At 42.4% G+C, this 27,927-nt stretch overlaps 1 protein-coding gene across 5 annotated transcripts in view; it reads right to left on the reverse strand.

Annotated features, from left to right (window-relative positions):
• Positions 1–4,393: 4,393 nt before the first annotated feature.
• Positions 4,394–27,927, reverse strand: part of RASGRP1 (RAS guanyl releasing protein 1) — a 315,245-nt gene continuing 291,711 nt past the window's right edge. For all 5 annotated transcript variants that reach the window (XM_068253917.1, XM_068253918.1, XM_068253919.1 and 2 more), the window contains 5 exons: positions 26,942–27,086; positions 21,439–21,475; positions 17,727–17,876; positions 13,108–13,484; positions 4,394–11,057 (listed from right to left, as the gene is read on the reverse strand). In XM_068253917.1, the coding sequence (XP_068110018.1) occupies positions 10,923–11,057; positions 13,108–13,484; positions 17,727–17,876; positions 21,439–21,475; positions 26,942–27,086 (844 nt within the window). In that variant the 3' untranslated portion in view covers positions 4,394–10,922. The remainder of the gene's footprint in view (positions 11,058–13,107; positions 13,485–17,726; positions 17,877–21,438; positions 21,476–26,941; positions 27,087–27,927) is intronic.

Below are 27,927 nucleotides of genomic sequence, written 5' to 3' on the forward strand. Positions count from 1 at the left end.
CTGAATTTTTTGTTGATATGATGAAACTGATATTAGACCACAACTACTTTGAATTCAAGGGAGAACTGTACAGCCAAAAATGGGGTGTGGCTATGGGGGCGGCGTGCTCCCCGTCCTACGCATGCCTACACCTCGGCTTCTGGGAGGAGTTCGTGGTGGGTGGCGTGCGTAGGTACCGGGAGCACATCGCCCTCTGGCTAAGGTATGTGGATGACATTTTTGTCGTCTGGAAGGGCACTGAAAGCCAACTTCATGAATTTGTAGGAGAGCTAAATAACAATGAGAGAAATATCTTCCTGGCCTATACCTTTAGTGATTTCGAGATTTCATTTTTGGATTTGAAAATTAAAAAGATGGGGAACTTTGGTCACGAGCACATTCCGCAAGGAGACTGCAGGTAATACTCTATTGGCTGCAAATAGTGCACATTTGCCAGCACAAAAATGGGCCGTACCGATAGGACAATTTATGCGACTGCGTCGCAATTGCAGTGATATTGAAGACTTTAAAATGGAAGCAGAGGACCTTAGAACTAGATTACTAGCTAGAGGGTATCCAAAACATATTATTAACAGAGCCTATTATAAGGCCCTCTCTAAGAGGCGTTCTGAATTATTATCAAATAAGCCAACCATTAAGGGGGCTAGCAACCATCCAGATGTTGTCAGGGTAGTGACTACCTATGGATCTCATTATAATGAGGTCAGAGATATACTTTCGAAACCTTGGCACTTGCTAAATAGGGATCCGATCATTAAGGAATTGGTAGGTGACTATCCCCATATAGAGGCAAGACGTGGCAGAAACCTTTCGGATGTGCTGGTGAGTAGCGAGTTTAAACCTAAGAACCGACCAGGAATTGCGAGAAGAAATAAAAAGGGGATGTTTCGTTGTTGTAATTGCCCTATGTGCCCATATATGGAAAAGGGAGATGCTTTTCCTAATCATGATGGTTCTGAAACCTTTAGAATTAAGCAATATATAGATTGTGGTACAGATAAGGTTATATATCAGCTGAGATGTAGCTGTAATAAGATCTATATTGGCAAAACTTATAGGCCTATGAGGGATAGGATACAAGAACATGTTAATAATATTAAATCGAACTATGAGAAAAAACCCTGTAGCTATGCACTTTAAAATGTTTCACAAATCTGATCCAAGATTTTTAAAGGCAAAAGGAATATACAAATTAAATATAAGTCCACGAAGGGGAGACTTTGACCTTCAGCTCCTAAGAAAAGAATCCTTTTGGATCTACAAGTGTGGCTCTATGCAACCAAATGGCTTGAACTGCGATATGAATCTAAAGGTCTTCCTATAAAAATATGCTTATTTTTCCCTATTTGTGGTCGCTCTGCATGCTATTTTTAAAATAGGCACTAGATGGTGCTCTGGATCCAGGAGTCAACATAAGTGATATCTACGCAATACGTAATGGAAGAGGGCGGCATCTGAAGCGACTATAAGTACGATGTGCCCTTACACGTCTGAGGAAGCCTATTGGCGAAACGCGTCACGTGTTGTGACGTCATCCCGCCACCACGCTGGCCGCAGCGATCCACCCTGTGCCTCCGTCCCTCCTCCTTAGCTCAGCCTGACTCCCGGACACCTCGTAACGCGACTATTCCTGCCGTCCAGCCGCAAGGAGAACGCTGACACACTTGAAAATAGCACTGCAACAATGGCCAAGTCCCTGCTAACGTGACAGGGCACGTGAGTACCAGGCTTGTCTGGCCGATCCGACCTAACGCAAGGTGGCTTTGAAAAACCAGCTAATGCAACCCTATGCTGTTGTCAGTAAACATTCCTGCTAAATGTCTTTTTTATGAATCGTTGCTCTGGTTGTAGTCTAAGGCGAGCAAGGTTTTGTAGCAGCTTGCTACATGTAATGGGGGTGTATCTTATAGATGGATAAGAGGCTTGTTCAAAAATTAATATACAGGGTGGATTGAAGATACTGGTCTCCCTAATGGATGACGTTCTATAGTCTAACCGAACAGGATTTAAAGGGGCCTGAAGAGATATATATGCATATACCGGTATAAATAGGTGCACCTGAATCTACATTACCCTTAATTAATTATCCTGCGTAGGTTGGTTCTATAGGTTATGAGTTTTTTTGGTTTTAATCATGTGGATATGAATTATGTGCTTTTGATATGTGCTAATTGATTAATAAATATGTTAATTGTTATATCTCAGCTCCCTATATTTATGATTGCTGAATTTATAGCATGTATAGTATTTTTTTCATTTTATTTATTTATTGTATTTATAAATCGACAACATATTTTGCAGCGCTTATTCTATGATATTTGCAGTTTTTATACATTACGCTGTGTGTTTTAAATGATGATGAAACAGAGCAGAGCTAATGATCCTTTGAACATCCTGCCAGTAAAAACCTAAACAAACAAGAAACACTGAAAAACAGGTTGAGATAAGTGCTTCAGAAACAGCACTGTAGCCAACCCAAGTTGGGTCGGAGAGCTCAGAGAAGCTCTTTTGCATAGATAACTGAAGTTTAACTCTTCCTGTACTGGAAACAATATGAGACTCATCTGTGCTACACATACAAATCAATTATATCATAAGTTTTTCACTTCAGATTCTCTTTAATGGCATCTGTTTTTAGAATAAACAGTCCATAAATCTATTCACAGAAATGAGCCCTGTGGGATGTCATAGTGCAACATTTTTGTTTGACTGCAATCGCCTGAATAACATTTATACAGAAAGCATAAGTTGCTACAGCAACTTTTCTTGAAATTCTTTTAATGCATTTACACCAATGGTATTTCCAACCGGCCCCCTCCCTACTTTGTCTAGTTGATTCTGTCAGGAGCAGGCAAGTAATGATCTCTACTCTTAGATTACTCTTTGAGCAGGAGTGAAGAAATAGATATGGAATTATAAAGGGGCCAACTATACTTTAATGCCCATCCAAACCCAAAATTGAACAAAGAAAATTAGGCTGCATAAACACTTATACATTGGGGTGCGTCGGACAATATACTGTAATCACATGGCAGATGTGACACAATTATACAGTAATGGCACGTTCACATTGTCATGTTAGCGGTGCAGTGGAATCCCTTCAGTAACGTGGGGCATGCTGTGTGCTACCGAACAACATGTACAGTTACAGTGAGAATATATATCATGTACTGTAGGTTTCACTGTATGCATCGCAACTCACACATAACACATTGTGACTTTTCTACTCCGTTGTGATATGGTTTTTACAGAGGATGCAAAGCCCTGGTGTGAAACTAGCCCAATACCATAATAGAGAAACCAAATCGGGTTCTGTGTAGAACTTGTCATTTAACAGTTATTCCCACTAAGGATAGGTGGGATTTTATTCTAAAATATAACTCTATACATAAATACAGTAAAATCTCCCTTATAGTAAAGTTCAAAGGACCTAGTCAAGTAGTTTTTTTATCAGGATTGGTCCTATATTGTATATTCATATAGGCGCATGGTTGGGACCTAGGGGCTGAGTTTACTATAGAGAGATTCTACTGATCTTTGTTTTAATAGCTGTATGTATAATACACACCATACAATTTTCTGTAAAATTTTTGTAATGCTGGGAATTACAGGCGTTTATGCGCCGGAATCGAGCCGCTGGCTCGATGCCAGCGCGTGGATCGATTCCTGCTCGTCCCTGCGGGCGCTTCTTATCTATTGTCCGCCCGCTGGGATCAAGCGCAGAATCGATCCGCCGCGGTGATCGGACACATCGGATATTATCAATCGAGTCATCAGCGGCTCGATTGATAATAAAAAAAAACTCACCTTGTATTCCCAGCATAAGATTTTACTGTAATTAGATTATTTTCTGTAAAGTACTGGTAGAGACTGGTCATTATCTCTGGTGCATTGTCTTCTGGTTATCTCCTGCTGAGTTGAACAATGCTTAATTGCTAGATAGGTAGATGGTTAGACAAATTCCAACATGTTGGAAATTATCTATCTGGCAGGTAAATCTTACAGAGTCAGTAGAGATGGACAGTGACCTGGTAATATTCTAGCTTGGAATTGGCTTACTCAGATTAGTTTCTGCTTATATTATTTGACCTAATACAAAGCTGCACTCAATTTGCATGCAAGGTGGAATTCTTCAGTTCTCCATAGAGCATTTCTCCTGCAAGAAGAATTCATGGAGAATTGCATGATAGCTATGTGCTCCTCTGATTGGCTGCTCATAATCATGTGATCATAGGGCACTTGCCTCCGGTGATCAACTTTTATCATATGATTCTCCATTAATTCTCTTTGCAGGAGACCTTATCCTACAAACTGAGTGCACACTGTAAATATACTAAAATAACGTTCATTAAACAGAGTCATTTACAAGAAGGAGACATTAAAATACAGTTGCAAATTTTTAATAGTTTATTTTTTCATTATTTCCTCCTCACCAATAACAAAATAACTTTCACTGAGACATTGAAACCATGACATTAGGCTTGTTAAGGCTCGACAACCTTCTAAAATGAGGTAAAACTAGACCTACGGTTTCATATAAATACTGGACAATAAAATCCAACCATATTAACATATTTAAAAAAAAAATCTGTACAAAATATACACTGGGAGTTGTGTATGCAGTAGAGGGTCTAGCAATTGGCACAAGCACCTGATACAGATAGAATAGCAGCACTGTAACCACCTAAATAGTCTGAAATCTAAAAACACTGAATCGAGTTTCCAGTTAGCCAGTACTTTGATAATTACATAAACATAGCAATAAACAGTATAAGACATTGGGGAGGTGTATATTGTTCATGGACACAGTGGAATGATGAGATGGAAGGGCTTCACTCAGATGCAGATTTACCTTTGCCTACACTCCCATTATAGGTAATCTCTGCTATGACCAAGGTTCAGCCTTCAACACTTTCACAAGTACAGTTTGACCAACTGCTCTGAATACCAATAAGAGAGAGTAGCTAGAAGGCTGCCAAAGGTTCTCTTAGGGCCTTTATCCACTGAAAATCGTGATCACAAACGCACTGTAATAGCAATTTTTATTTTATTTTACATGAGCATTTTTACAGCAATTTTGGTTAGATCGGCCATTTCCACAGTGGGATTGTGTTTGTATTTCTCCAATGGTTTGTAGGAAGAAAAAAAAAATGCAGGAAGAATGCAGCATACACTGTTTGGGAAAAAATCTAATTGCATTAGAGGAAAAGGTACACTGATTATTAAACTATTCACAGTGCCCATAATCAGAAAATTGTCACCAAATGCATGAGTTCTAAAAATCGGATTGGAACACATGCAGTGGAAAAGGACCCCTAGTGGGCAACCTGCAGATTTTTAGGGATATAATTTATAAGCAACATAAACTTACAATCTGCAAATAAACCCATTAAACAGCGAGCAAAAACATTTTTTACAATAACTGCCAGTTCACAAAAAAGAGCGATAATGGTTTTTTTTATAAATCTTCATTATTTTTAAACTCCTATGCCCTGCCTGGCCGTAACACTCTTAACATTATTGCTTATGTGTGCCCAGTGGGTGATAATTATATTAAGACCGGTTACTGTGCGAATTCATTTTCAACTGTCTTGGAAAAGCTTTCAACTGTTAGGGCCTGTTTCCATTACAAGCAGATTGGATGCAGAAAAACTGACTCCAATGAATGCCTATGGGCCTGTTTCCACTAAACACGATTTTTCTGATGCAGATTTTCCCATAGGCATTAATTGGCGTCAGTTTTTTTGCATCCAATCTGCGTGTAGTGGAAACGGGGCCTTAACAAAAAAAAGAGAAGAGAATGGAATCTGGATGTTCTTGACCTAGTCCTAAAACTGGCTTTATCATTATAGACTGATACTTGTGATTCCATGAAACCACCAATGTCTTGCTTGTAAGCTTCAAGTATGTATGATGATGAACGTGTTCTCTCTGGTCATATACAGAAGCCAATTGTTCAGCTTATCCTGTTGCTGCAGTGTAGGACACTACTTTTATAATTATTATTGTTAAAAAGAATAGTGCTGGGAGGAATTCAGTACGTTATAACCAATTGCTGGATCCTTCTTTAAATTTGGGCCTCAAGGGAGATATATATTAGCTGTAATCTCTGGCCTAAGCCAGCCCCTCCATTCTAATAAGGGTACCACTGCCAAACGAGGTAGTTAAAATTCCTCCTGTGTATTCTCCAGAGATCAGAGTGAAAGGCCAAGCATCATAGCGATGCAAGAGACTAGTTGGAGAGTTCCTTTTATGGATCTCAATTTTCCAGCACAAAAATATGTAACTGTCAAATTTCCAAATAATGCTGTTTTTGGGGGGTTTGCTTCAACCTAGTAAAATGCCACTGGTCCTAAATACCAGAGGGCCATGGTAGTTCATGCAAAAGTCCTACAACTAAACGTCACAAAGAAAGCATTATGGAGTTCTTATAAATATCCAGATACTGAGCTCTATGACATTGTCTGATACCATAAAGTGGGGCACTGAATTTGTACCTCTGCTGTCTCCCGGTGAAGCTTCGATTTAGAGTTTCACCCGACAAAAACAATTTTTAGGTGTTTAACATCTGTGGGAGTTTTCTAAAGCCTGATGTTATGTACAAATGTTCTCCTGGTCCTGTGTAGACACGAAGCAGTAGAGCTGGTCTTTATCTGTGTATAACCGGTTTCTTCATTAGCAAACCATGAATCATACCTACGTCTATGGCCTCCAATAATGATAGGGCAATCCTTGTCTGTCTTTATCAAAGGCTGGGTAATCTATGCTGCCCACAGCTAAACCACACAATTTTTTAAGATCCATGATTCACATCTTCATTGTTCCACTGACTTCTACATGTTATATACTCATCATTTCCTTGCATAAGTGGTTTAATCCATACTGCTGGCACCAAGATGACCTCAGTTGCTGCTTCTCGGGGAAGTACTCAAACATGAGCAGATGAGGACCTGAGTTGAGGAATACTTTTTTCGTTACACATGACATGGTTTAGATCTGGGCAGTGCTGACTGTCCAGCCTCCTGTGATGACAGATGGGGATTCTGTGACATGACAAAAGCAGCTACTGGTAGGAAGAAGTGCAGGTTTCATAGGTGTCAAGTAAAAAAGAGAGGCCACACTTGCTTCTCATTTCAAAGGATAACATCAGTAGAAGGTCCATTGGTCTATTTTATAAATGTACATGAAAAGGTCAATTTTTTTTACTTACACTTATAAAACTGCAAGCGGCCATTGTAAAAGTTGCAATTTGTAGCAAAGAAGGAAAATTTAGTGGGTGCTGCCATGCACCCAAATTTCTGTGTTTTGCCGCCAATCTCTACATTTACAAAAGGCGCCTATGGCAGAGCCTTTTTTCCCGTAAGGGCTCCTGCACCCTTTTTTCCTGTTCCGCAGTAGGTCAGCCAAGCAACTGGCATTGTTAAAAAGAAGATACATTTGGCAGCCTTCATATACTTCGTACTGTAAGGTAGTGTTTGGAGAGACACATTACATTATTTCTATAGCCTTTACAAGGCAAGAGGCACACTTAGAACAGTAATCATCTTGAATTTGGGCTACAGAAATAAAGTAATCTATATATTGGAAACCTTCTTTACTTGTGGCAAGCTTCTAGAATTATTTGTTTATGAATGTTAAGTCTTTTAATACCCTGAGTTATTAGTGTTGCGCAGGCGGATTGGCGCTGGATTGACAGAGTTGGAATGAACTTTCCACACCAAGAAGATTCCTGACGTGACCTAAGTAAACAGATCTACTCATGAACTGGTAGAATGAATGCAACTCTCTGACTGAACAAGGGCTAACTTAGAACTGAATCTGACCTAGAACTAAATCTAGAAATAAACAGGGCATTAGCCATAACCTGGTCACAAGGAAAGTGGGAACCTACATAATTGAAGAAATAATTCATGCAGATTTGTTTCACTAAAGTAAAATGAATGACAACCTTCATTAGATATCCTTAAATATTGAGAAATGTTTCACAGTGACTCTGGCTCTCGTATATACAGTAATATGGTTATACTTTGAAGAGATTGTTATCAGATATGATGAAAAAAAAGTGGTGGATACTACATTTTGTCAATGATGAGAAGATGGAATTGCTTGCAGTTCCAGCACGGTGGATAGGAGTGATGTAAACACTGGATTCGATGCCCGGATGTATACCCAAATATGGAAATAGTTGTCAACAAAGTCCCGCAAGGACCTCTAGGTACATGATCTTACTATTTTGGCAGTTAAACTGCTGTTCAAAAACCCTGAGAATCCCCTATGAGGAGATGGACTGGCCCAAAACCTGTCAGTTTTGTCAAATTTTAACTGCCTCCTTTTTTTTTTTTTTTTGCAATAGTGGTCCTTTAATGGAGTAGACGATCCAGATAATGATAAGCACAGTCATAAAGTTGGCCTTGCTCCAAGCCACCAGCATCTAATCCAATATATACACTATTGCTAGTCCCAGTGAAACGGCAAGCAATATCATGTTTATTTTGCGAAGATATAATTAAATCTACCTGTTTGCTGGATAGTTGAATATTGTGTGACTTTAGGCAGGAATGGACCAATATATTTCTCAGAAATGCAGTTGCTGTCTTTTCTATGGCCCTGTGACCAGACCACCAGGGACCCCGTCTGTTTTTCACACCTCTGTGTTTGTATTTTTTTAAATCACACAGGTAAGTTGGCTCCCAAGTAACATAACAGTGGTATGGCCCCTCTTGACTCTGGAAGGACCTCAACGTGGTGAAAAAGTCTAGTATGGAATGCCTTTGCATGCAAACCGATTTGAAAGCAAACATCCTTAACCAATGCAACTGAATGCAAATATGTAACTAAATTTTATGCAAGTTATTTTCATGATTACTAGAGTTCCACCTATAATGTGTAGTTGAGGGTCTCCCCTTAATGTTGAGGCCATAGTGGGGTTTGTTCAGCTCTTGCATAATTTGGAACTGCAGTTTAAATGCCCATACTGTGCCTTTAATTTGCTGATGGGCTTCTGCAGACTATAAGGCAGGCGCTGCTTTGAAGTCAGTCTTATCTATTCAGTGTTTGGGCTCTAACAATCACTTTTTCACCATTGCCATGATGTAGTATCAGGTAACAGGATCCACCAAAAGTGTCCTGTTCAAAATTTTTGTTCTGTAAAGCATTTCTATTTTTATTTATTTAAGATATCTAATAATTGTTGTTTTTCATTTTAGGATAACTATACGTTTGCAGTGCGTCTTTCTTTGATTTGGGGTTTCCCCTTCAGGTTTAGAGGTCCCCTTTTTCGCTGTTTTCCAGATTCTGCTGATGGGCTGGTGGAAGGGCTCCTCCAGGTGTACATGTAATTAAGGTACCGGGAAATTAGGACGCAAGGTAAAGTCGAAAAACGTCTCACCCTGCTACTGCAAAAGTCTCGGTGGCATTCATTTCTATTTTCCCTCCGGACCGCCATTGACACCAGGGTAACAAGTAATTTGTGTTATTGCTGGTGGCCGGATTACGCTGTTTTATATCGTAATTTGGCCTCTGTCTTTTGAGAGCGCCCAAATTACAGAGTGCTGCTATAGCCCTAATTCACATCACGGCCTCTAGCGGCACCGCAAATTTCCAGGGCCGTTTTTGCCTGACTCACCCTCCATTTAATTCCTGCTGTTTGTTGTGCTCTCAGCTCCCCTGGAAATCAGTGAGAGGGGATTTTTTTTTTTTACCAAAGCGTATTAGCCTTATAAACAACACATATATAAACACAGCATATGATTTAACCTCCTTGGCAGTAACACCGAGTCTTGGAGTAAAATGAAAAAAAAGTCGGTGGGAGCAGTAATCCTGGGGAGGAGAGTCTGTGCAGGGACTGCTTCAGATCTCTGGGGTATGTCTTTTTTTCCTGCTTTTAGGGTCTAAAAGCACAAATTGTAACATTTTTAGACTCTAAATTAGGGAAAGAATCATACCGCTAGGTAGGTTAACACTTCACATCACGGGCCACCTAATGGTTAGTGGGTGTTATGCAAACTGTGTAATCCAAGTGTGGATTGGATACAAGACATACATTGCTCCTATTATGTGCCCGATCAGCCAAAAACACAGGTAGCTTAATGCATGTTATGCAATTTCTTACAGGCCCACTAACCTTTATACATATAGGATTGTGAATTAGGCCCCACTTATCATATGCAACATGACAGGGATCTCCAAATATTCCCCCAAAGTAAAACTGGACAATTTTGTCTCGCTTGTTTTAAAAAAATTACTTTTCTATGTAAAAATCTAAATGAGCCAACGGTAGCTGGTTGATAAGGATTCCTTTGTCTTACTGGCTATTTTCACAACCATATTATCTAACATACACTAGGTTTGGCAATAGCCATTTTCCCTCCCAGAATTTGTCCTTATCAGGGTACACCAATAACAGAAATGCATCAGTCTTGCTGTTTCATCTACTAGTCTAGTCTGTATATCCTGACAAACAAAAGCATGAGTACACCAGCCTGAGCAATGGCTGCCTTGTGTAGTTGCCAGTGCTGGAATGTAAATATGCCAGCTATTTAGGAGTTAAAGAGAACACTGCATACATTGTGCACAAACAGATGTGTTCATCCTAACAAGATAAACCGGCTGAATACTGGTTTTATATAAACCCCATGAACGGGTGATCTACACCCTATGGTCATGTGCTTAGGCGAAGATCCTACAATAATTAGTAGAGTCTGAGAACTGGAATACTTGGAATTTTCCATCAGGGAAGTGAGGTGAACACTGTACTTCCTGATCCTGTACAACTCTGCAGTATTCAACTGAGCGGCCAGCAAGCTCATAGCTTATAGCATTCTGCTCCAGCAGTGCAGACTCCATCCATCTTGCTCGGTGGCAGGATAATGGCTTGTATCTGTACAATCCGTGGCAATGGGGATTTCCAGTAGTCTCAATGGCTATGATCCCTTCCCAACAGGCTCACTGTCCATGACATACTTTCTAAGCTCAGCTCTTAATGCTTCAATTCTTCTGTGTGCATCTTTCATCTGAATCCTCAGACTTGTGTTCTCCTCCTTCAACACCGACTTTTCCTGTGACAGGGAACAAAAGTAGAGCATCCGTTAATCCTAACAAGTACTAGAGATCATATTTCAGCCATTCAAAGCAAACCTGAAGTTGAAGATATAAAATGCTGGGCACTCATATAACTCCTCCACTTTGTTGTAGCCCTGAAGGGAACTCGCACACCTGTACTGGGCATGTGCGACTTCATGAACTGCACATGACCTGTTGCCCCAGTTCAGTACGGCGCCTGTGACATTTTGTAAAACAAAACATTTCCACCAGAAATAACCTATATAATGTGAGCAGTTAGCAGAGCTAACCCTAACTGCTGCTAACCAGTGGCAGTTACTCCTCCTGGCACAGTGGCAGCTGCTAATCATTGGCTGTTACTGCTGCTGGCACAGTGGCAGCTGCTGCTACAGTGGTGGTTGATAACCTACATGCAAGCAAAGGGGGAGGCAAATCGGCAACAAAAGCTGGCACTGCAGCTATGGCCTGTGCGCCATATGGAATGAATGACTGTAGAGAGCTTTGGGGGCCACAAGAAAAGGCTCAGCAGGCCACATTTGGCCCCAGGGGTAGACTTTGTAAATGCCTGCTCTAGAGGATCCAGAGGCTTCCCTCCTCTTAGGTATGTATCTAACTCATTGATGGCTAACCTTGGCACTCCAGCTGTGACAAAACTACAAATCCCATCATGCCTCTGCCATCCCGATTTATGCTTAGAGCTGTCAGAGTATTGCAGTGCCTCATGGGCCTTGAAGTTCCACCACACAGTGCCAAGGTTAGCCATCACTGATCTAACCTTTTCTTTTTAAACTTAAACCTTGGGTTTTCTTTAAAATTTGACTCCTCTTTTGTCCCCATTTGTAAGAATTTCCACCTTCCATAGAAATGAGAGTAATAAGGGTACTTTCATTCTGACATGTTGTGTTGTGATCTACATGGTTTTGTGCACTGTACCGTGGTGCAATTCAGTTGCTTTGTGATGCAAGGGATTGTGTTGTAACAATACAGAATAGACAGTGTGCTGCTAGAAGTGCACGTTTGTGCGCACAATGTTAGTCATTCTCCACATACTGTACGTGGCAACACATGAAGGATTACACCAATGTGGCCAGACAACATGAGTGCAAAAAGGAAAATCTATTCTGTGCAGTACTAGAAGGGAATTGTGGAGGATTCCTGGGGCAAAAATCTAGCTATTGCTGGAGGCCGAATCATTGTGTTTTAAAAGCAACTTCAGCTCTTTCTTCTGACGGCGCAGACGTTACTGACTGTACGACGCTGTAGCTGTAATTCCTATTGCGGCCTATGGTGGCCCCAGTTGCGCCCAAATCTCCTGCACTGTTATTACAGCGCTCGCCTGAAAAAATAAAACAATCTGTAAACATAAGCCCTAATGGATTTTCTGATGATAAAATTAACCTCCTTAGCGGTAATCCTGAGTCAGACTCGGGATGGAAATCCACAGCTCTAATCGGCAATCCTGTGCCTGAGTGAGTTATATGCAGGAGCTGCTGCAGATCTCTCTGTGGTATGTGGTTTTTTTTTCCCTGTTTTTAGGGGCTAAAAGCTTGTGAAAGAAATTGCGTGGCTTTTAGACCCTAAATCTGGAAATAATCATAACGCCGTAAGAGCCGGTCTTATTTTTGAAGAAACACGGTATGGTCTTTTATATTTCCCTGGTGAGTGTAACAAACTTGTGCTAATTAGTAGACAAATTTTGAATTAATCCAGACCTAATTTTGAGAAATTTTGATGTTCTCCTTTGGTCTTTGCAAACCTTAATATATCAGGTTACCGTAAATAACATTGTAAACAAGTAGTGTCAGCTGATCATTTTTGGAAATTGCTGGGAAGGGAACAGCAGCAGCATTTCCAAGAGACACTTGGAAGCAGTAAAGAGAAACCATTTAGAGTACTAGCCCCCCTTTCAGTGATAGGCCAAGTCAGACAATCCTCGGCCAATACTACTATGATTCACATCATAGGAGGGGGACAGACTGGGAGGTACCTTACTATGGTAACAGTTACCAAAGGTGTGTATTTATAGCCCAATAGCTATTTTGTTACCTTTTCCAGTTCCTGCACTGTAGGTTTTATTCCCCTTCTCTCTTCTCTGGCTTTTCGAACAGAGTCCTTATTTTCCCATTTGGCATAGGCCCGCTTCCTTATTAAGAGGGGACTTGGACAAGGCGATGGGCTGCGGCTTATTGGCGACTGATGGGGATCTGGTGTCCGGCTCCTGTGTGGGGAAGGAACCTGTAAACTAGGACTGGGAGGGTTCTCTTCTGTCTGTGTGCCACGATGTCTCACTGTTGGGTGTAGCCGTACAGAGATCTTCTGTGCCGAACCTCCCATCAGCATGATTGTTCTGTCTTTTCCAACCTCTGTGTGTTCACTTTCTTCACCATTACTAAAAGAAAAGGGGTCCTCTTCAGTTACATCATCTAGAGTGGTTAAAAAGAAAAAAAACTCATAAATTGCAGCCATCACATAGTAGAGGAATAAAAGTAAAAAATAAAATAGCTAAACATGTAACAGTGGCAGATATAACAATAAAAGTTTTTTCTTTTAAAATGAAATGATTATGGTTAGGTAAGCCTCCTGCAGTCAGTGTCCCCAAGGGATGGTCAGCAAGAATTAAATAATTGAGTTGATGCAGTATTATGCAAATTTTGTAAGCACATTTTTGCAACTTGAGAATGGACCAGTGGATTTTCACCTTGGCAGAATTTGATTGTTCTGTTTTTTTTCAGACTGCAAACATTTACTGTAAGGTGCAGAAAATAACTGTTGCCTCTGGCCTCTCACTGCTCTGTCTGGGTGGCTAATGTTTAAGATGTTCACATCACTAGTCCCATTCCCTTACTGCTCAGAATGTAATGGAGTGGGATTGTTCTCTCCCGGAGTTTTACATTTTTTGACTTTTTTCCTCTTGTCTCTGTATTTTAAAGTGGACAGAATACATGATAAGCAGTTTGTTTGGAATGTTCAGTTCCACTTTCAGATTACTCAAGTGTACTTATGTGACCGCACCACCAGAGGGCAATACATACAGAAGGAACTCTCTTATGCTGAAAACGTTCACTTTCCATCAGTCTGTTAATCAGCAGGGTAGTGTATAACACAAGGTGGGCCTAATTTGCTGAGCTTCTATGGCTGGGGTCACACTTGTTAAAGGAGCACTGCCTATTTCTTGCTGTTTTTTTTAGAAAAAACTTGTTAAAGGACACCTTGGCCCTTAATTAATCTTGTAATTAATGCCATGTGTGTGTATGGGGAGGAGCGCATAGGCTTACTGCACCTCCCGTAGCCCCGGCGTCTGTCTCTGTTCTCCTAAAAAATCTCGCGGTACAAAGCAGTGGTGAGCAGGAGTACGCACACTCCCACGGGAAGACCTACAGGAGGGGGCTTCCTGTCCCCCGCCTGGCACGAGCACTAACAAGCGTCGGACCAGGGTACAGGAGAGGCTGTGAATTTACTGCCTTCATTTTTACTTGAATAAAAACACAGAAACATGTACAGATGTCCGCAACACACCAGTTGTGGGTAAAATCCAGATTTTCTTTTGTGAGTACATCCAAAAGACAGGTTGGTAGCTTACGCATTTCAGACACACAGGTCCTTAGTCAAAGCTATGACTAATCAGAATCAGAATCAGAATTTATTATCGCCAAGTACAACGGTGGATTGTACCCGGAATTGGTTTTGGCACATACAGGGTCGTTGGTGAAGAGACAAGAAGTAGCATACAGTTAAGCATGGCACATACATAGACATGGGACAAGCATACATAGGACAATTAAGCAGAGTGCAGCATCACATGCAGTCAAGCATGGGTCATACGTATAAACAATAAAAGCAACAATAAAAACAGTGCAGAGCATTTCAGCATACACGTACAGTTAACGTAATACAAACATAGCAAAGCATACATTGATAACAGGAACAGAAAAGAGTGGGACTGGAGGAGCAGCCTGAGAGCTGATATGAGCGCTGCCATTTTCGGCACTGGACGCTACACAGCGACACGCTCCCAACAAGACAGGTGCTCCGATTTGTCCGCGAAAGTAGAGAGAAAGCAACTGAGAAAGCTGAGGGGCATCATGATGGAGGCGGACAGCAGAGTTCACTCGGACCAGGTTGCCCGAGGAGCAGCGGTCCCGATTTTGAGTCCGTCCGGCTGGGCAAAGAGGGCGCAGACACAGTGGGGGCCCTGTGGGGCCAGGGTGTACCCGGGGGCACCCCTGGGTGGTGGATGTGGGGCCCGGGGACCCCCCGGCTGGGCAGCAGTGGTGGACAGGCCAGGGAGGTCTACCTTTGGTGGTTGCAGGACACAGATGCCCAGATGCTGGGCGGCAGCCAGCTCCACTGTTAAGGGAACAGCACCATCTCCCTCACCCCAGGTGTGACCAGGGGGGTCTGGTGATTCCAGCCTGAGGTGTTTCAGGGGGCTTTGGGGGCCCTGTGGGCGATGCCGGCCTGGGGTGCTACAGATGGAGGCATGCTGCGATGGAGGCAGCCTGAAGGGCCTGGAGAAGAGGAGCTCCACGTGGGTGGCCGAGCAGGCTGGAGGCCAGTGGTGGAGAACGGAGGTGGCCAGCCGATGGTGAAGCCCTCCCCAGCTGCTGCGGCCAGGCTGATGGCAAAGCAGGGTGCAGCAGGCAGAGCGGTGGAATTCCTCTTCTGTGGGAGCGCTGCAGGCGGCGGCATCAGCGATGGTGCAGCTCCGTTCCCGCACGGCTGAGGTGGCGACGGGGATCAGGCCACGTGCTCCGCTCTGGCGTCCTGGCCTCCCAGGCAACGAGCGCAGCCTGGCGGACCACGTGGGAGGGCCGGTGGAGCAATGGACTGAGGCGGATGTCTGGTCCGGGATGGGGCGATGGTGAGGCAGGCCTCCGCGGCTGGACACTGCGCCGCCGGTACATCTCTCCAGCGCAGCTTCGGTCTTCGGAGGCAGCATTAGACAGTGAGCAATGCTCGGCCGCATGTGCTCTTCTGCCCCTCCGGCTGCGATAGCCTCCACCGGGGCCCAAAAACCTCTGCCTCCTCGCTCAGCTCGGCAGTCTGCGATGCCCGCCCGCTCCCCAGATAGATAGGGGAGATCGGGTGGTGCAGCAACGGCGGGTTAAAGAAGAAAGAAGAAAAAAGTCCGGAGCCCTGTGGCCGTGGCGTCCGAGTCCGGCACCATCTTAGATAGAGGTGTTGTCTGTATATGGACCTATATGTAGCTATGGCTAAGGACCTATGTGTAGCTATAGTTAGCCGACAATTGTTTCGGGGGCCTCGCAGGGTCCCCCTTTATCAAGGCGTGTGGTTTACAAACAATTGTCGGCTAACTACTTGTGGAGACAGATGGCTCAATAAAAGAGTGTGATTTCAATCAATTTGGTGGGCTGATATACTGGAGAAAGATTTTGCTGGTGACACTGCCTAGGTCACAATATCAAGCATCCAACCTTATAAAAGAGGTGTGCCCAACCACAGCTTTATGTACATATGTGTAGCTATGGCTTAAAGAGAATCTGTATTGTTAAAATCGCACAAAAGTAAACATACCAGTGCGTTAGGGGACATCTCCTATTACCCTCTGTCACAATTTCGCTGCTCCCCGCCGCATTAAAAGTGGTTAAAAACAGTTTTAAAAAGTTTGTTTATAAACAAACAAAATGGCCACCAAAACAGGAAGTAGGTTGATGTACAGTATGTCCACACATAGAAAATACATCCATACACAAGCAGGCTGTATACAGCCTTCCTTTTGAATCTCAAGAGATCATTTGTGTGTTTCTTTCCCCCTGCAGCTATCTTCCACTGAAGTCTCAGGCTGTTTCTTCCTGCAGAGTGCAGACAGCTCTCCCCATATGTAATTCCTCAGTATGTGAAAGCCCAGCCAGCTCAGAGGAGCTTGTAAAAGATAATAGAGCAGAGAGAGGCTGCACTAATCTATATAATACACAGGCAGTGTGCAGAGAGGGGCCTGGAGGGGGAGATGCATCATAGAACCACAACACTGAAGAACTTGGCAGCCTTCCAGACACAGGCCTGACAAGTCTGACAAGAGAGAGATAAGTTGATTTATTACAGAGATGGTGATAGTAGAACGTGCTGCAGTAAGCCAAAACACATTAGAATAGATTTTGGAACTTGTAGGATGGAAGAAAACCGGATGAAATTTTTGTTACGGAGTCTCTTTAAGCCCAATCTACACAATACGATTCTTTGTACGATTCTTTGTACGATTCGCTTACGATTCTATTTACGATTCAATTAAATCCGACGTCCGATCGGGATTCGATTCAATTCGATTTGCCATTGCAAAACAATGGCAAATCGAATTGAATCGAATCGTAAATAGAATCGTATCGTGTAGATTGGGCTTAGGGACCTATGTGTCTGAAACGCATCAGCTAGCAGCCTGTCTTTTGGATGTACCAATAATGAGACTGGATTTTACCCACAACTGTTGTGTTGCGGACATCTGTACGTTTCTACCTTGTTACCCAGTGGAGGGTTGTCTTGCACCACCATGCTGTCATGGGTGTTTGCAGTGGTCTTTTCTTTGCCTTCATGTGAATATAACATAAGGTAGTGAGATGTTACCCACCAGAAGCTTGTTGGTGCTTGATGCATGTATAAAGGTGTACAATAAGCAGTAATATTGCTGAGAACACTGCTCTAGTACTTACCATGGGCTGGTTCTTTGTCACTGGTCAGGGATATGTCAGTATGTCCAGAGTCCGGAGATGAACTGTTGTCTGTCGTAGAGCTTTTAGACCTCTTCTTACATTCAAACACCACCAGCTCTTTACAGTGCTTATGGCAGTTCATCCCGCAGTCTATGCAAACATTGAAGATTAGGACATCAGTGTATGCTCGAGATATGCACAAAGAAGTTAACCTTACTAATGTCTTTGAACTGAACAGTGGGCACATTCATTTACAGTGGCACTCTGTGGCAGTAGGCATATTTTGGACAGAATGCTTCATTTACTATCATGTTGTATAAGAAAAATGAAAGAAAAGAAAGGCATAACAGAATCAATATTCAAATACATGGTAATCATTTTATTTATAATTCATCAGATTAATGAATAATAATCAACGTAGATCAATGGGCTATAGCCTTGCATTGTATCAAACAGTGCAATATCGTGGTTTAATCGATTTTCAATAGATTACCTGCTGGAATATATTTGTGCAGTGCGTAGTAGGAGTCAATTCAGAGAGGAATCAATTGTTTTGCCCCCCCCCCCCCCCCCCAATTTTTTTCATTTAGTGAAAATGTCATGTGCCCTTTCCTTCCCTACTACCCAGAAATCACTGCATTTTAATGCTTTACTCTGTGAAGTACTGCAATTTCTGGGAATTTACGCATGGAGACTGCACTGTTACCTCATCAACCAACAAACTCTTTTGATTTCTTACCAAGCTATACCCACATTCAGTAAAATATCGATGAATTGCAAAAAAACAAAAAACCTTTTCACTGCAAATGGTAATTGACCGATAGGAAAGAAAAAAGACCAAACAGGTCTTTGTGGATTGAAGCCAATGTAGCAACAAGATGTACAAAAATTTCTGTTTTCTATACATATTCATACATTAATTGTCCTTAATCTTAATTATTCTGATGAATTATCAATATGATCATCATAATTGAATACTGATTTTCTGAGGGCAGTTATTTGCTTCTTGCCTTGTCTTTGTTTCATGTTTTTCCCGTTGGCCTTGCACACAGTCATGCCAGCAGCTGCTTGAGGCCTCTTTTCCACTAACAGTTGAACTGGGTGCTCAGCAAGCAGTTACCAGGCAACAGCAAGCAGTTACTAGGCAGCAGTGAGCAGTTACCCAGCAGCAGTGAGCAGGTGTGAGAGTTTGATAGGCATTTCACTGCCTATCAACTGTCCGTGGAAAAGAGGCCTTACCCTTGTTATTTTGATGCTATGAGTGACAATCTCATTTGTTCCAATTGTTCCTAGCACAGTCTAATACTAGGCCATTAGGGATGGTCAATGAGATGCAAATACTGCAATTCTGAGCCAATGCAGGATTATGCACATTTTTATGTAAATGTATGCATCTTGAAAATGGACCAATCAAATTCCATCTTAGTTGGATTTGATTATTATTATTATTATTATTATTTAGTATTTATATAGCGCCAACATATTACGCAGCGCTGTACAGTGTATATATATATATATATCTTGTCACTAACTGTCCCTCAAAGGAGCTCACAATCTAATCCCTACCATTGCCATATGTCTATATTATGTAGTGTAAGTACTGTAGTCTAGGGCCAATTTTTAGGGGCAGCCAATTAACTTATCCGTATGTTTTTGGAATTGATTAGTCCATCTTCAAGCTGCATACATTTGCATAGTAAAATTGCACAATACTGAATCACCTTGGCATTATTTACATCTCTTTGCAATCGCTACCGGACACGTTAGAGTATCAGTATACTTATTTAAAGCGGAATATAACCCTGCATTTCAACATTGCTCTAAAACATTATTTACAGCATATTATATGCAACCAGCATTTTTTTTTACTAGACCAGCATTGGAAGGGTTACACACAGAGCTTTAAAGTTCCGTGGAGACAACTGCTCCCAGCAGCCGAAGTTTAGATAGATGCATTTAAGTCAACAGAATGTAACAAGTGAGGAATGTTACACACTCTTTGGCTGTCCTCCAGCTCCTGCACAGTCAGAGAGAGTAAGTCACATTCCACACTTGTTACATTTAAGTAGACAGAATGTATCTATCTAAACTTCGGCTGCAGGGAGCAGTTCTTTCCACGGAACTTTAAAGCTCTGTGTGTAATCCTTCCAATGTTGGTTTAGTAAAAAAAAAAATGCTGGTTGCATATAATATGCTGTAAATAATGTTTTAGAGCAAAGTTGAAATGCAGGGTTATATTCCGCTTTAAGGCTACTTACACACCAGGACGTTACATTTAGGGGACGTTATAGGGCACATAACATGCCCCTAACGCAACGCCTGGTGGTGTTGGAGCAGGACGCTACCAAGAGCCGCGTTACAAGCAGCTCTTGGTGCGCCTGCTCTGTCGGAGGCGCTGCGGAGACCACGTGAGCGGAGCTCTCCGCTCCAGCGGCCGCTCTAAAGAGTAAACACTGCAAGTGCAGTGAATGCCAAGTAGCCATGTGCCTGGCTACGTAGCGGCCTCTCCCCGCCTCCTCTCCGGCCCTAAAATAAAAAAAAACACCCGTACTGAGCATGTGCAAACAGCCTAAAGCGGCTTAGCCGCGTATAAAGTACTGCATGCAGTACGTTGTCTTGACGTGAAGCGTTACTGTGTAACGCAACGTGGGCACTGTGAACAGCCCATTGATTTTTCATTGCTGTGCGGTGGGGGAGTGTTACAGGCTGCTCTAACCTGTAACGTCCCACTGTGAAAGTAGCCTTAAGGCCCATACACATGGCAGATTTTGCGAACGACAGGTCGTTTGATCCGCCGGGCAGATTGCTCAAAAGCAGTCTTATCACCCGAACGACAGTCTGTACACACGCCCGATTTGGCGTGTGGACGACTGAACGACGGGACGTTCAAACGACCCGTCGTTCGCAAAAATCCGCCATGTGTAAGTGTGCTCAGATGCCATGAGTCATTTCACAAAACAAAGTCAATAACATTTTAACCAGTGTAAAGGACTAATTAACACTTCTAGTATAAGTATGATGACTAACTACCACTTTAGTATCATGCACTTTAATCCTGTGATCATATGAAAAAACAATTGTATCTAACGAACACTGTACAGGTAGTCCCGGACTTACAAACGACCCGCCGATACGAACGGAATGGATTCTGTGTTTCCATGGGAACAAGGCAAAACCATTTTTTTCTTAAATTGGATTTTTAGTTTTTGCAAAAATCTATTTTAAAAAAATTACTTTTAAACTTGTATAAGAATGTACTGAGGGCAGAGGTGACACAGAGGGGGACACTGGAGACACAGGGGGGCACAGAGGAGGTACAGGGGACAGAGATGGCACAATGTTCCGACTTAAGAACAGATTTAGGTTAAGAACGAACCTACAGTCCTTATCTCATTCGTTAACCAGGGACTACCTGTACTGTAAAATTATTAGTTCAGCAACAAGAGGATCTCTTTTGATTTGTGTGATTACTTTAAAATAGATAGTTTATGTTAGATATATTGCCATCATTAGGTTTAGCAATAAATGAATCTACAAAATGCACAAGGCATCGCCCAACAAATGGCCAATAATTATTTCATCTACTTGTATAGGCAGTTACTAGCTAGAAATTCTATGGGATCGGGGTTCCCTTGATTCACGGTATTGTTAGCAATAAATGAGGCCCACTGTGCACTGTATTTTGGGGGAACACTTGATGGAAGGTATTTACCTCTGCAGCGATATCCTTGCTTGATCACACCCCAGAGCTGGAAAATAAAGTGTATACAACCATTAAGCATACGTCTGTTATCCATAGTTATTTCATGTCTAGGGCCCATTTATAAGGCCGGTGTTCTAAAGACAAACAAACCCTCTACTTTTTTGCATTCTACTTTATAAATCCAGATGATTGCATTTTTATACCTTCACATTTATAAGCGACGTAAAGGATTTTGTTACTGGCGATCTGGCCTTATAGGACACCTGAAGTGAAAGGTGAAGCGAGGGGGATATGGATGCTGCCATATTTATTTCCTTTTAAACAATACCAATTGCCTGGCAGTCTTGCTGATCCTCCCTTTCTAATACTTTTAGCCATAGACCCTGAACAAGCATGCAGCATATCAGGTTTTTCTGACATTATTGTTAAATCTCACAAGATTAGCTGCATGCTTGTTTCTGGTTTGATTCATACACTACTGCAGCAAACTAGATCAGCACAGCTGCCAGGCAACTGGTATTGTTTAAATGGAAATAAATATGGCAGCCTTCATATAACTCCCTCTTCAGTTGTCCTTTAACTGCAGTACTGTGTATCTCCTGAACGGACGAATAGTAGCCCTATTCACTTCCATTAGGGTGGGTACACACTTCCAATTTTGACTAGCTAATTTTACCATTTCCATGTAGTATGAGAGCTTACCTACACAATCTAATCATAGCAATCATAATCTGTTGGACCTCATACTACATCATACACGTCAAACTCCGGCCCGTGGGCCAAATCTGGCCCTCAGAGCCATTAAATTTGGCCCCCAAGTGGTTTCCCCACTTTGCATTATGTTTGGCCCACTCTAGACCACCAGGGAAGCTATATTGGATGTGAAGCCCTGGAACACCAGGGAAGCCATATGGGGGAGGGAGGGGGAAGGCACTAAACACTAGGGAACTGTATAGGAGAGGGTGGGGACCTCTAGACACCAGGGAACTGTTTAGGGGGAGGGAGGACAACTAGAGACCGAGGAACTGTAAAGGGGTTGGAGAAGGGCAATTAGACACTAGGGAATTTTATAAGGGAGTAAGGTAGCCAGTAGATATTGAAGTTGGCCCACGACTAAGTTCCAGTGTACAATGTCGGCCCACTTTGTATTTAAGTTTGACACCACTGTACTACATGGAGGTGTTAAAATTGGCCAATCAAGATTGGATGAGTGTACCAAGCTTTTGATGAACTGTTCCCTTCCAGTTATTTGAGAAGCAGTGAACGGCACTTGTGTGTCTTGCCTTAGACCCTTATATAGTGGCAAATGGTTCCTTTTGGTTCCTGAACACTTTGACAAGTACTAATATTTTAATTATTGGCAATTTTTATTAGTGTGCTGATAACTCAGTAGCTTTATTTGCTTCTTTTTAGAGGACAGCCAGTGCAGCCTTTTTATAAATAGGTTCCTGATAAAAATCATTAGAAGTTTCCTTGTGCACTAGCTTTACTATAAGAAAATACTTTGGTACCTTTTACTGGTATATACAGGAGAACAAACACTCATTTAGTTGCTCAATAGAGAGAAAATCCAGCATCTTCCAACTCAGTGAACCTAATTTACTATGGTATATTATACTATCATAAGAGATCCAGCACATCTGGACTGGATTTTTTTTTAATCCTGCTGTTGCGATCATATTAAAATACGGTGAAGGTTGCAGAAAGGTGAAACGTGAATGCAACTGCAGTCATACTAACTCCTCTCTGAGCAACACTGACTATAATCTGATACGACCCAGGTGAGGTCACCCAATAGCAGACTGGTTTTACTACTTAGTCCAGTCCAGGTTTGCTGCATCATTTGCAATATCTTAGTGACAACTGTCCATAAAGGACACCTTAAAGGAGACCTTAACTAAGGTGACACATCATTGCATTCCAGCGGTTCTGGAGGTGTGGCTATCTCACACGAACAATAAGGGATAATTTGCATATTTCAGCAGTGATGCACTGGGAGGAGGAGCTGTTGTCACTGGGTAAAACTTTCTGTAGATTGGTGTGTATGAACTTTTGAGTCCAGTTTATTTCTGATGTTAGCCACTGTTCTGCATAAGCTAATACACACGTGTTACAAATGTGAAGTGCTTATTAAAAAGACATGCCTATTCAAAGAAAAAATATCCAGCTTTTTTTCTTACATAAATGAGATAGAATATCATTAGTGGCTCCTTGGTTGGATTGTTGGGGATTAATCGTGACGCAATTTTCCTATCTATGTTGAGAAGCCTTATTAGCAAAGTTTAGTGCAGAGACTGTAGATGGTAAATTCCTCTCACAGATCAGAAGATCAAGCTGAGGTCATTTCAATCAGCATTTATTTCCCAGAAGAACCCTCCTGTCTTCATTATGCAAATTTCACATTAACGGATTGGCAGTATTGTATAGCTGCTAAAGCTGTGATGTCATAACTGGGTATGTAAAGGGGGTTTCCATTTTCCCTGAAAATGCATTTATCCCAGAAATAATGCAGTGTGACCTGTGGCCCTTCTGCTCACTGTGCCACTGAATAGCTCACACTCCTAAAGCATTTAACACTTGTCCTTTTTCTTTTGTGACAATAAACCTGACACGTCACCATGTTTGGGAAGCCATGAATGTTTTGGGATGTGAAAACCCCCATTTGATGCTCTTTGTTACAATTAGAATGGTATCATGCCCTCAACGGGACTCCGAACTGGCAAAAAAAAAAACAGTTCCCGGTATATTTTTACAGAAGAGTCGTTCCCTTCCTACATTGCTTTCTCACAGCACGTTTCATGCATATTTTTTGTCTTAACAGAAGCATCAATTTCTGCCTAAATGCCATTTACTTTGTCAGATTTAAAACAACACAGTGCTTAGAAGTTTTCTTTTCAGTCACTGTACCGTTACTCAAAAGAATATCACCATGCCAACCCACAATGCAGGAGCCTGTTATTTAGAGGCATCAAGTATGCAAAATGCCAAAACTGTGCTGCCTCACTGCTATAGCTGTAATGTGACAAATAGCTACTGGCTGAAAGCAACGTTTCAACAGAATGTCCCCCTCAATATGGTGTCCTAGTTGTTAGGCTCTGTTTCCACTTCATCTAATATCCGCGTTTATGTGTACACAGAAAACGCATTAAAACTGGCAGCCCATTTAAAATTAATAAGCTGGTACCATTCAATGTGGTTTTTTTTTGTGTGTAATGGGAATGGGAATGTCCACCTGTTGCTACCTACTGGACTCAGGTAGTAGCGTTCCTTCACGACAAAATGGGCTGTCCAGTCACACTCGACCCTGCAATATGCCTCTTGGGACTCATCACAGATGAGGATACCCAAGCAAATGATAAGCTGTTCCTAAGCCAGTCTCTCTTCCACCCTAGGCAGGAAATCTCACTTAAATGGCTATCACCAAAATCACCCATACTGGCTGATTGCATTAGGCGAATAGACAACATAATACCCTACAAAAAACTCATTTATATACATAGGAAAGCCCCTAACAAGTTCCATTTAATCTGGGACAGGTGGATAAACAGATAAACACTACCTCCAGACCTGGTATAATGTGCAAATGTAATAGTTATGTACGTGTATCTATATATTGACTGCCTTGATGAAACCCATTATATAACAAACTAACTTCCTCCCCTGTTCCATGTGATGCCCCTACTGCAAGAAAGATCTAAATGGACTAACTAACCGTATGGTACTGTACTTTACTTAAACATTCCATACTTTGTATTTGTATTCTGCCTCACACCGGCAGTGTTGTATTACTACCTTGATATTTTGAATAAACTTTACTTCTTGGGTTAAAAAAAAAAAAAAAAAAACTGACAGCAGGCTGCTTTTTTTCTGGACATCATGCATTGAACATTTTTTGCTATGGAGACAGTGACGTATCTAGAGGGGTGTAGGCATGGCTCGTACCAGGGGCACCTCAGTGCCATGGGCTCCCCTCCTCCCTCATGCTGCAATGCAATACTCGGGGATGCTCCCTTACTACCTATACTGGGGGGAAAGGGGGAGCAACTTGGGCAAGACTTCATAAGACTGCAGGATGGCCTCTTGAGCGCATTCCAGTGGCTGCAGCTCTTAAGCGTTTTGAGTCCAACAGGAGAAAAGCGCTATACCAATGTTAGGATTAAAGGATTATTATTACTTATACTGGGGACACCTCTTACTACCTATACTGAGGGGACACATCCCACTACCTAAACTGGGGTGCTTTTTATACTGAGGGACACATCTCATTACCTATACTGATGGGGTACTTATACTATGGAGAGGGACACCTCTTACTGCCTATGCTTAAAGGCCTTCCAAGGCAAAGAGAATTACAATCTGTTTACTCACCTGGAACTTCTTTCAGCCCCTAGCAGCTGTTTCAGTTCCTCGCTGCAGCCTCGGTCCTCCTCAGGGTCCCGCCGGCTGCCTGTAATGATTGTGACCCGCTGGCAGGGTCAGCTCTTCTGTGGCTGTGCGTCCGTGTCATCTGGCACATTCTGCACCTGCAGTAGAGCTGACCCCACCGGCAGGTTGCGATCATTACGGACGGCCATCTGGACACCGAGGAGAACCAGGGCTGCGGCGAGGGACTGAACCAGCTGCTAGGGGCTGGAAGAAGCCCCAGATGAGTAAACAATTTGTAATGCTCTTTGCCTCGGAAGTCCTTTTAGCATAGGGAGTAAGAGGTGTCCCTCTCCATAGTAGAAGTACCCCACCAGTATCAGCCTTGGAAGTACTTTAAGGGGGCTATTTATACTGGGGAGACACCTCTACCTATACTGCAAGGACATCGAAAACTGGGGAGCTACCCATACTGGGTGGTCTGCCTTTGGCTACCTATACTAGGGTACTACCAGTTGGGTACTTATACTGGGGGTCTAACTCTAGCGCCTCTTACTGGGGGGTGCAATTTCAGTGTTTGCCATAGGCTCTATACTACCCAGATACACCCCTGTATGGAGGTCATCGCACACTAATGCATTTGGAATCTACAAGACTGCACATGGGAAGAGGAGGATCAAGTGGCAATGGGGCCTCATTAATGATCTTGGCTCCCACAGAGATATTTGGGTCCTGATTCAATTACCTTTCCTGTTGTGTTTCCTCACAGGACATGTTACCTACAAAGTACCCTTTCAGCATCAAGTGAATTAAAGGACTAGAAAGCAGTAGAAAATACTACACAACCTACCAGTAGTTGGAGCACTTTTATGGTTGTTATAGACCTGAATATTTGAAGTGACCAGAGGCCAAAGTGAAAAAGAATTGACTGATAACTCTCTTCAGCATATGAGCTAAATTGTGGCTTCAGCTTTGGGAAAAGCTTTTATTTCCAGCTATATGAGCTGCACTGTACAATTCTCCTGCAGTGAGGCTGAAACGTTTTCATACTCTTGTACCATTGTAAAAAAAAACACAACTAGGACTGCAGATCTGTAAGAGTGCAATGCTAATTTTGTAGTGTGGAAAATCTATTGTTTTCATTACTCACAAAGCCAGCGCAGTTGTCACAGAAGGTTGGGCGCAGGTAAGTTGTCTCCTGGAAGTTGTGGAGGAAACCCAAGCCGAGTTTGGAACATATCGAGCTTGCTCTCATGAAGTAGGCAGTGATCTCCTGTCTACTGATCTGGCCATCCCTGCAAGGAAAGAATACCAAGCCATGAAGAGACGTCACTAAATTCACAGGTGACTTGGAAATTCATCACTGGTGAAGCACTTTGATACAGACACATGGCTTAGGTGTAATCCCCCAGTGCACCCAGCCGGAAATGCAGAAACTCTAGCTAGCAATACAGAGCATTAGGTCCTTGGGTGTTGCAACCTTCACCTGGGTTATATCAGACCATAAATCCAAAATATTTATAAAACTTTGTCACTTCTGGTGTGTGTACAAGCATTGCACAACTGCTAATTCACTAACCTTTCAGAAACATGGCACTTAAGATTTGACAATGCGTATTAAATTCAAACCAGGTTTTCAGATTCACATAAGTTCTGCCATGAATTTGAGTGAGAACCAGGTCTATAACGCGGTACAGTGAGTAGTGCTGATGGAATAGATGCAGGAATCCATAACATCCAATCAGGAATCATTACCTCACTGTATACCGTAAATGGACGGCTGGCTGCTTTTGTTTTATTTTCTGTAAATCGTCCTTTCCCCCAACAAAACTGTGATGCCCTCCTGACATTTGCACCCCATTCCCCCATGGCAAAGCCATTCCCAAAGCCTGAGGACCCACTGCTGGTGGGCATATAACAAGAATGGCCACCATGTTACTCCTCCCATTTCAGTTTTGTTGCTATGACTCCCAGCAGTCCTAACATATGAGGCCACAACAACATCTGCTATGAAGGAAGGCCCCTAAAGCAGAAGGATGGAAGGTGAATTGTTGGGACCACCACAGTTCTGGCCTACAGCTGCAGGGACTGCTCCCCCAGTATTCTCTGCTGTTCCACAAAGAACATCTGCCTGTG

Source organism: Hyperolius riggenbachi, chromosome 9 (assembly GCF_040937935.1).
Source record: "Hyperolius riggenbachi isolate aHypRig1 chromosome 9, aHypRig1.pri, whole genome shotgun sequence".
Taxonomy (NCBI): domain Eukaryota; kingdom Metazoa; phylum Chordata; class Amphibia; order Anura; family Hyperoliidae; genus Hyperolius; species Hyperolius riggenbachi.